We start from the raw sequence: 10,539 nt of genomic DNA on the forward strand, positions 1-10,539 counted from the left end.
TATTAATAGCCACCAAAGAGATGAATGTATTTTTTAACCCTTTATACTTTCTCATACTCACACAAGGTGCATACTGAATGCATCCAATTCACAACAGTGTTGGAGGCCAGGTGATTGCAAGACCTGAACACTGACTCAACAGCAATTTTCCATTCACTTTATCCAAATACGAATGGCTGCAGGGTCATTCTTAGTCACTTACCTTCAAGGAAATGGACGTTTCTCCCTTGCCTGTTAAGTGCATAGCATTTTCTTTTACAAGTGGTGGTGTTGACTGGACTTCAAAACAAAGGCTTTCCTAATTTGGCAGCAGGCTTTTTACCCATTATAAAAGTAAATATGAAAAGAAGCTTTTTAAAAAAAAAAAAAAAAAGTTGAATTATATGGTTTAGTCTTATTCAGAGGGGTCTCTAAATCAGCTTTCAAAGCCTATGATTTTATCCTTGTTCTGGGCTGTTCTTGCTCTTGGAATTTTTAGGCAGGAAGGAGGAAAATTGTTGTCCTGTGGGTATTGCATTCTTTTGTGCTTCGGAGCTCTGAGGTAAGAGACAGTGAGTCTAAATCTGAGCTTACTGAGACCCATGAGACTTGGCCCGAGTGGATGTGATAAGAAGGCGGTGGTGGGGAGTGCCATGGGGGGCTGCAGGGTTACATGGGGTCACAGAGCGCAGCTTCTGCCTTTCCTTGCGTTGTTGCCTTTTCTGTTCTGACTGACACAGCTTTTCCCTATCAACTTTTCCCCTCCCTAGTTAATGCCCAGCCACAACATCTCTGCTGTGTACTGCCGCTGCTGCACAAAGGGAGCTCCAAGGCTTTGCTGAAGGAAGATGGCTTTCTGGACACAGCTGGGATTGCTGCTGTGGAAGAACTTCACCTACAGAAGAAGACAGACTGTAAGTATTAGCCAAATGGTTTTTTGAGGTCTAAATTGTAGCCTTGTAGCTTACTCTTCAAGCAAAACAGGGCAATATCCTGTGTCTTAGTGTTTTACCTCTAGTGGTCCCTGGCAGAGCAACTGGTCTGCCTTTGGAAAGACCCGATTCAAATTGGAGAGTGGTGGGTGGACAGAAACCAGAGGGCTTGAAGGTGCTCAAGACTTCTGTCCTGAATCCCAGCATGACAGCATGTCGGAGTACTGAAACACTCATGTCAGACCAGGCAGAGAGGGTGCACGACTGCCGTGTGCAGCAAGGAAGATGTAAAATGAAAACCTGTGCTATGACCTGCTCGGCTCTGCAGGTGGGGCATTGCCAGACTGCAGGGATGTGCGCTTGAGTCTAAAAGCTTTTGAATGCTGCAAGCTGCAACAACAGCAACAAAATTCTGCCATTTCCTAATGGCAGAAGTGGTGGAGGCAATAGCAGGCATCTTCAGTCTTTTTGATCAGGGACAGAAACCCAAGCCTGTTGTGTAACTTTACAATAGGGAGGTATAGTTTAAGTGACTGGCATGAGACATGTTCTTACATTGGCATGGAGACAAATCCAGGCAACTGATGTTTTTCTACCAAGGTGTGTTCTGATTAGTTTAGGTGCTAGCCTCACCATCTGTTAGCAGTGTGGGAATGTACCTGCTCAGATACACAATATGCGACAAGATTTTCTCCTTGTGGTGATAAAGGCACAGGAGCATGAATCCAGTATGGTGTTCTTAAAATTCTTCTGCTTTTACATTAGTGAGACCTCCTCACAGGATGCTGTAACTCCTGCAGACAGCTAAAAGCCAGAGAAAACGTGCTATTTCCCCTCCAGGGATTTAGGGGATAACTGTGTTGGACAAGGGCAAGTCCTGTACAGCAGGCCTGTGCAGAGGATCTGTCCTGTTAGATCTGACCTTCAGGAAGTATGAGTAGGGAATGTGAAGGGAACATGAGTTACTGAGGTGGTGAGTGGAAAGTGGTCTCTCTGATAAGCTTTCTGAACCCTGTAAATGTCAGGGTGCTTGCCAGCTGGTTGGGGCTGGGCTGTTTTAGAAACTCAGAGTCACAAGGGGAGGGGAGGCTATCATATTCACCACTGGAGATGGAGACAGTCTCTGAAGTCTTTGCTCGGGTGTCTCAGGCTTGTTTTCATAAGACTTGTGTCCAGTGAATTCAGAGCTGGAATTAGTCCATTCTTAAATAAAAATAGTCCAAGGGGGCTTGTGGCATCTTTGACTTTTTCTGTATACCTCTGTAGTTACAGAGCTGCCAGTGGTGGCAGGAATTTGTGTGATTTGCATGTCTTTGTCCTTACTCCAGGAGCCTTGATCTCCCAGGACAGGACTGCCCAGCTGACAGGCTGTGGGCTTTGTCAGCTGCAAGGAGTGAGGCTGGCTGCTCTCTGGACATATGGGCCAGCATCCTGACCTTGTGAACAGCCTCATAATTTAGAATAACGTTGCAACGGAGCTGGGGAAGGTAGTCTCAAAACTGGCTACGGCTCCCAAAAAGATAGAACAGCTATTGTCCATGTAACCTAGGCCTATAGAGCTGAAAACAGTCTCTTCTTCCCTTGCCACTAGAGATCTTCCTCTTGGCCTCTCCCAAATTGTCTTTAGCAACTAGGGGAACTCTAGGACATTGGATCCTCTGGAGTAATGCTTAAACTGGTTAAACCAGGAGGAGATTTCACAGGAGTTGAGTTTTACGCTGAGAACTTGGCTTTTTTTGTCAGCGTCTTCTGAAAATAATGTGTCAGGTTTGAAGATTACTTGAAGAGGTCTGAGTCTAGCATGCATGTCCTGTCAAGTTAGCTGTAGGCTAGATTACTGGGCAGCAGAGGTGCGTTTGGATCCTTTGGTGATGCCACAAAAACACAGTAGGCTAAGCGTGTGTCAGTGAAAAAGACCTTTCGGCTTATAGTTTTGTCATGATCTTGGATCTGCTCAGCTATTTCTTGGTACCTTCTGGCAGCTTTTGTATCGGTTTCCCATCAAGTAGCTCATGAAACTGCTCGTAGTCTCTGTTCCACACTGATGATATTGGTCCATTCACAATGAAGGTCTGAGACATTGCTTGTTTTTGTGGGGTTCCTGTATCTGTGGGGTGTTTCTCATTAATGGTTCCCATTTGGGCTTTACCTGAAGATGTCAGGAGGGGAAGGCCACTTAACAGAAAATGGCAGAAGAGTAGCGGAACATCTCTTCTCACCATGCTGTTATCATGGCTGCACAGTCATTCATTTGTTTGCTTTACTGTTAGGAGACCAGTGTCCTTGAGCTGGGTGTGCTGGTGATGGCACTCTCCCATTTATACTCACTGAGGATGTAGCCCAGAAATAGTTTGATCCTTGCCCTTCTTCCCACAAGAAGTGTGGGCTGGCCTTTGCTTCCCACCAAACCCACTCCTTGGCTGCTGTGAGTTCGGGCTGCATTGCAAAAGCTGGGTTCAAAGCTCAGCCTGATGTGCAATTCAGGTGTTAACTTTGTACTGGACAACTTCAAACAGCACTGGAGTGGGGTGAAGGAGTTTACAGGAGGAGAGGAGGAAAGAAAAATCGTGTTCGGGGTCACTGTGTAAAAAACATTTCTCTCTCCATGCTGTCTTGCAAATGAGGAAACACTTCAAACTCGTGTGGAGAGGCTGGTCAGCTGCCAGTATGGTAGCTCCCTGCATTGAAACTGGACCATAAAGGTGGAGAGGGTGGTTGGCAGTGAGATGGGCTGATAGTTTGGTTAGTTCTTGCTCAACAGATTCCCTGTTGACACAGTGTAGATCTCTGTATGTAATGGTATCCTGCATCATCAGCCAACTGGTATAAATTGGGCATGCTTCAGGGACTAGCCTAAGTAAAATTAGGAGCAGTTTGTTCTTCGCCAAGTGCTGCCTCTGAATTCACCTGCTGTGTGCAAATGGGATGTTCCTCCTTCAACTCCAGATGGAGCAGGAGTGGCAGTGGGGTTGGAGGTTTGAAGATCCATTTCACTATTTACCAGGCTGGTCTACTAGTTGGCGGCACAGAAGTGGGTGAGGAGGCTTGATTTTTCAGTATCTACTTAGTATGAACTTGAGTGAGACATGTCCCCGTTAGTATCCCTGTGTCCTCTTCTGCAAAGGCCACATTAGATGAAATGCACTGTCACAGGAAGGTCAGGAAGCAGTAAAGGAAGGAACCTACTGACCTTTAAGAGCAAAAGGAAGAGAGTTCAGTTTTGTTGAACAGCACAGGAGGCTGGCCAGGGAGTCCAAACTCTCTATTGAAATGCTGTTGACACATTGACCCTGTGCAAGCCTCTGGTGCAGCAGTTGCCAGCTGTCTCTCACTAAGTAGCACTTCAGTGGCTGCCATGATGCAGCAGTCTTCAGCTGTAAAGGTGCAACTCACTCAGTCCAAGCTGCATCCCTCCTTTCTCTGTCCTCCCTGAGCCTGTCAATCTGTGAAGCTAGACATGTTGTGTGTGCAAAGGCATACAATGCTGTGCATGCAGCCCACACATGGTTACCTTTGTGATTGTGTAATTAGCCATAATCAGGCATGCAAAAGGGGAGCTATGTATGCAGGTGTCCAGCCTCCCCCTTCAACAACAAGGCCATTTGGGTACTACTGTCCACCTCAGTGTGGTGTGGTTGGGGCTGATACTTCTCCGAGCAAGTCAGGGCTTGATCTCAAGGGCAGCATTTTCTTGCTGGTTCTGTAGCAGTCACAGGGCTGCGAGAGGCTATCTGGCCACCTTGGTCACCCTGAGAAGCCTCCACAAGCCCAGCTGACACTGCTCTTCCCCAAACAGTGTAGTGGCAGTTGCTCGGGGTGCATGCTCCTTGCCTACAGCCAGGGTGGCAGAGTGCCGTGATGTGTCCCAGAGCATGGCTGTTGATGCTGGTGGAGGGAATGGCTTGTCCTAATTTCACAGCCACTTTTCTGTCAAGAGGAGGAAAAGTCCTGCTATGTCATCCTGGCAACAGCTGTGAGGGGATCCTGGAAAGGTAAGGAGTAGACAAGTTGTCAGTGTCCTAGCTCTGAGCATCTCTGACCTCTGGGAGCCAGACCACTGTTTGATGCAGAAGAAAGCAGGCTGTCGCTGTTAATGGCTGTGTGTGCTCTGCCACTACATCGTTTACTGTAAAAACAGAGACCAAAGATGCTGAGGCATCTTCCTGGCATCTTTGTTAGCGTGGTCTTAGTGGAGTTTCTTATCCAGTAGTCATACAGTATGTGTATGAAAATAACGGGTGGGAAACAATATCCCAAACTCATCCTGCAGAGCCTGGCACTGTTACCAGGAGTGCCTGGGAGACTCTGATGCTTAATTTTTATGTCTTTCGGATAGGGTTGCCGTTTGGTTGGATGTCAGCTGTTAAGAGTATCTGTGAAGAGCCATCGTAGATGTTTCCTCTGCTGGATCAAGTGGCATTTCTTTTAATGCGCTGTTTTTACAGTGCGAGATTATTTTGAGGTCCAGTAGTCACCTAGAAGTCTCACCTCAAAGTTTGCATGGAGTGCCTTGTGCTGAGCGTCAAGAGCCTAATTTTAGCTGTTCATGGTATAACATGGGAAAACACATTTTTGTGTGGGGTTTCTCTCTCCCACTGGGGCGCAGGTCTTATCCTCTCTGGCTTGTAATAAGAATGATGTAGACATCTTATTAGCAAAGACAGGGTTTTCCAGGAAAGAAGGGGAGAAGATTTCTCTTTATTTGACTGAGAAAACACGCTGATTTCCCTCTCCCAAAGGAGGAAAAACATAAGAAGTGGCAGCATAAAAAGCTTTCAGTTTTTCCTTGTCTCATGACTTATCTAAGATGCGTGCTTAGGCAGCCTTTCTGGAGTGGGAAAGGAGGGGCATGGCTGGTGAAACTCAAGCCTGGGAAACCTCAGCTTGTGTCTCAGAAGCTCTAGGCTGAAGTGGTGCTTTGTCCACATGCTTCTGTGGGATGTGGCACATCTCTGAATTTTTCTGTGCTTCAATTCCCTGTCTAAAAAATGCTCTGCATTTAATAGCAGGCCTTTCTTATATTCCTGTGTAGTCCCTCTAAATAACTGAGTTCTTTATAGGCAGTGAGCGTCAGGTAAAGATATCTGTAGGTACCCCGGACCAGTGCGTGCCTACCTTTGGGAACAAACATACATTAGAACAAAACAATTACTAGGTATGAGCTTAATTTTAGTAGCTCTGCTTTCCTGATACCAATATACTTCTGCAGCACTGAAATGGAAAGATTTGGCATAGCTGTGCACCAGCACGATTTCCATGCCTGATGTGTTAGGGTAGAAGCTCAATGGTTTACTGTGAGAAAGGGATGCAAGTACTTCCCACTACCTCTAAAACAGGAGGCCAAAAATTCAACTCATGGCTGGGAAGATTCATTGGGAGGTTTCTTTCAGTCAGGGGACAAAAAGAAGCCAAAAATAGCCCTTAAGCACATCCAGTTTAGTCCCATAACTGGCACATATCAATGAGAAAAGCCTGTAGTTCTTTGCAGATTATCCTCTGAAGCTGGAGGAACAAACTTCTTGGTCCTGGAACGCATAGTCAAAGTGAAGTGAGGCAGTGCTTGCAAAACTGTCCTAGCTTACAAGTGGATGGTCCTGGAACTATTCTGTCCTGTATTTTGAATATGATGTCTTAATTCTTTGTCTTTATTGTTTCCAGTTCCAGCTGCTGATCGAAGTTGCCTGGCCTCTGTTTATCTTCTTCATCCTGATCTCTGTAAGACTTTCATATCCGCCCTATGAGCAGCATGAATGTAAGTACCAAACACAGCAGCTGCACCCAGAATGGTTGTTGTTTCATGGTTAGAAGGTAATAATGCAGCTGGCAAGATGCAAAGAGCAAGGGCAGTGGTTGCCTCCTTCAGGCAGAAATCTTCAGGGAAGTTTTAATGGTTCCTTTCCTTCCACCCTGGGGACTGTGGTGTGTTCTGTCATGTTAATGTTGCTCCAGGACTGTACATTGCTGCTGTTTTTCTTGCTGTTTCTCATTTTTTTGCATTTATAATGTATTAGCTGGGAATTTGCTGTAGAACTGTGACAAGTCTGCAAAACCCGCAGACAACCCAAGTCTTATTTCTCATCGTTGATCTGTATGTGACTTAGCATAAAAAGAAAGCAGTGTTCAGCTCGGTAAGAAAGCAATCTCATTTTCAGGTAGTGATGTTTGTTAATGTATCACACTAAAGAGCACAAGAACAATTCCATTTCTTCTAACCATTAGACTGTCAGCTCTGTATTCAGTAGATTCAGCAGTCATACATTTGTCGGGAAAAACTATTCTACTTTTCTCTTTACATCCTAAATGGGCACACTTCTGCTTTTCTTTCAAATGGAAGCTTATTCTTGCTCTGCAAATGACAATCTCTAGGCCTCTGTGTTGGTTGCCATTTGATTTAGGAGCATGGCTTATTAGCAACATGCTTTGTCTTACTGTGATTGGTGACAGCCTCATACTACAATTAGCTGACTGTGGAAGAGCTCTTTGTTTATCTTTCCTTTGCCTGATTACTGCAAGGTAAGGTTTAAGGGTCAGCACAACATGATTCTGGAGGGCCCTCTGAAGTGTTTCATTCTTAAAATGGGTAAAGAACTAGCTCTTACAGCACTTACCCTGTGGTTCTTTGCAGTGGCATTTTATGCTGCTTGCTAGGCTTTGAAGCTAGCAAGGATCCTTTCAAAGCTGGAGCGTTAATGTTTGCAGTTTCCCATTACACTTTGGACACTGCTGGTCCCATGTACTGCCTAACTCATTTTCTACAGTGCTTGGCAGGGTAGTTGAAGCTTCCCTAAATTAAATCTCATACTTTGCTGCATGGCATTTGAATTGCCTTTTCTGACTGAATGTTACAGTGACATTAGGAGAGATACCTGTAATACGGACATGAAGCTGAAGAGAAGCAATAAGCCGTCTACTCAGCTGGTATAAATAACTACCAGCCTCAATGGTAATTCATCTCAGCTGTGGCAGTGTTGTATATAAACTCAAACCTAGCAAGAGCTGCCTTCTCATAGAGCTGTTTATATTGGGCTTGTTAGTTATTAGCCTCCTTGTAAATCCTTTGCTCTGGCACCCTGGTGTCACAAGCGGAGTTTTGAGTCTTTCACCTGCAGCCCTTTTTCCTTCCCATTTAAGTTGACTGATGTTTTGTCTGCCTTCTCCCTATGCTGTCATCAGGAATTGTAGAGTGTAGGGCATCTGATAACTTTTTAATTCGCTTTTTATGGTTAACTCATCTCCATTTTTCTAAAAGCTTCTGAGAACAGGTAGCTAAATTATTTCATTTAAGTCTGGATTGGTTTCGTTGAACATTCACTCATATGCTGACAGAGTCGGATGTGTTGTATAGTGGAACATTTTTTGCCGAAGTGTGAGCAGAGATAGAAAGAAAGAAACCTTGAGCTGATGGTGAACTTTGTGGCAACCTAGTGGATGCCTTAAGGGAAACAGGATTGTTATCTGTAGTAGCAGTGCTGTATGCTGTTATGAAATCACTTGCAGGTAATGCCTGATGATAGCAGTAACAGAGCTGCATGCAAGTGCTTTGTAGCCTCCAGATAGCCTCAGTATTTTAATGGTATAGTCTTTTTCAACAAACAGATAAGATTTTCAGTTCTCTCCTCCTGCTTGAGGAGAACAACAACCAAGGATTGCGCTGTTTCTGTGGTCAGACTTTCCAGTCAGAATTTTTTATTTCTAGCATCTTGGCCCAGCGTGAGGAACCTTTTTCTGAAAACATGGGGGGAAATTTTGCTAGTGCTTAAGTGGTAGTTACATGGCTTTCACCAGACCAGCCAGAGAAGACATCTTAGATTGCTATTGACCAAGATTGCTGACCTGTGTCTTGTAGAGCCTGACTTTTCTTTTCTGTTCCTATGACCCTTTAAGGTATTCAAAGTGTACTTCATTTGGGAGAAAAAAAATATGACAAAAAATGACTTTAATCTCTACTAAAAAGCTAGATGTTTGCAGCAATGTCATTGAAAACGGTATATACACAGGTATATTGTTACCCTGTGTTTTCTGTGTGATTCATCTGACTTAAAACTGGCAGATTCCTGCTTTAGTCTTTGAGAAACTGCTGTTACATGCATCACTATGTAAAAAGTTACTGTGAATTCTTGTGTGCCCTTCCTCTTCTCATGCTGCTTTTAATAGTTTCTTTGAGTTCTTAGCCATGTAAAATAAAAGGCATGGAGGAGAGAGAAAGTGACTCTCTGGGAAATTTTACAAAAAGAATCTGAAAGTCTTAGCATTTTTCCTCTTCCTCCCACCCCCAAGCCCCTCAGCCAAGAAGAACAAAAAAGCAAAATGAAACAAAAGCCAGAGAGCTCAGGTAAATAGCTTTTCTATTTTAAATAAAGAACTGGGAACAAACAGTCCCCACAGTACTGCAAACAATGAACCTTTGGTTCCTTCAGCTTTCTCCTGGACAGAGTCCTTGGCTTTCTCCAGGGAGGGCTAATAAGCTCCCCGTCTTCCTTCAGCCACCTGCGTTAACCAGCCTTGCTATAATTCAGCAGCTTTGACCTCTTTTCCTCCTGGGGCTTTGGTGCCTCCATTGTGGATGTGGAGGTAGGGAGCCAGCCCCCTGCCGTGTGATTGCAGGCACGCTGTGAGGACAAGGTGGGCACCACGGGGGAGAATGTGCATCTCATGGTCAAAGCCTTGAGTAGCTGTGAGAGATACTGAGGAAGGGGCATAACCTTTCTCTGCACTCCCCTCTCTAGTGTGGGGGTTTGCAAAAAGCAGGCTGATGGCTCGTCTAAGGTGCAGGATTATACAAGGGAAGCCTTTCTTCCCCTGTCATTGGAGGGTAAGGGATTCACAAGTGCCTGACTGGCATACTGGTGGAGATCTGCCACCAGTAGTTTATGGCAGACACTTTAACTCTTCAGAATGCAGAACGTAAACAGGATGTAAACTCTGGGCTATGACTTAACTAGGTCTTTATTAGCAAGAGTCAGACTTCAGCAAAAAGAACTGAAATATGGCAGGCAGGTGCCTAAATGTTTTAGGAACTCTAAAGTTTTAAGACTGTCTGGAAATCAAGCCAGTATGAGGCAGCAATGACATACTTCTCTCAGGGAAACCAATGTAGGCACCTGCCCCACAGTTGCTGACCCTTTGCTTGGTGTTTACAGTGTGTGTAATTGATGGGAGTGGATTTTGAAAACCAAAAGGACTGGATAGAAATATTATGGGTCTTCAGAACCCAGTCCCTGTCTGGGCATGTTCATGTGGCCTCAAGCCGAATCCTTGTGTTAAGTTAGGCATGCAAATCCAGAGAAGCATGGCTGGTTAGAAAGCACGTGTGTGCATGTGGTCACCTCTGCCAGGCTTTGGAGTTGCCTGCTGTTGGGTATTCCTCAGCAAGAAGTACCATATTTCTGTCAGCATGGCCAAAAAGAATGCTGCAAAGATGAGAGTAGCAAAGAGCTACAGGCTTAACAAGGTGTAGTTTTTAAGTGGAGGAGGCCAGAGCTGTGTGGGGAACTCAACATGAGCTGAACCCTTCTTAGTGTTGGCTGTTCTGCTCTATCATAAGCAATTTGGGGCAGTAACCAGCGCAGGATTAGCATTGCCTTTCAAACGCAATGGTGTGTAGTAGTGGCTTTTTTACTGTGTTTCT

The 10,539-nt window shown here is 45.0% G+C and overlaps 1 protein-coding gene across 1 annotated transcript in view; it reads left to right on the forward strand.

Moving 5' to 3' along the window:
- Nucleotides 1–776: 776 nt before the first annotated feature.
- ABCA1 (ATP-binding cassette, sub-family A (ABC1), member 1) overlaps nt 777–10,539 on the forward strand; it is a 79,458-nt gene continuing 69,695 nt past the window's right edge. The window contains exons 1-4 of the mRNA XM_009334320.1: nt 777–893; nt 6,570–6,663; nt 8,161–8,173; nt 9,638–9,723. Of these exons, the coding sequence (XP_009332595.1) occupies nt 828–893; nt 6,570–6,663; nt 8,161–8,173; nt 9,638–9,723 (259 nt within the window). The 5' untranslated portion in view covers nt 777–827. The remainder of the gene's footprint in view (nt 894–6,569; nt 6,664–8,160; nt 8,174–9,637; nt 9,724–10,539) is intronic.

The sequence above is a fragment of the Pygoscelis adeliae genome, unplaced genomic scaffold (assembly GCF_000699105.1).
Source record: "Pygoscelis adeliae isolate BGI_AS28 unplaced genomic scaffold, ASM69910v1 Scaffold311, whole genome shotgun sequence".
Lineage (NCBI taxonomy): Eukaryota > Metazoa > Chordata > Aves > Sphenisciformes > Spheniscidae > Pygoscelis > Pygoscelis adeliae.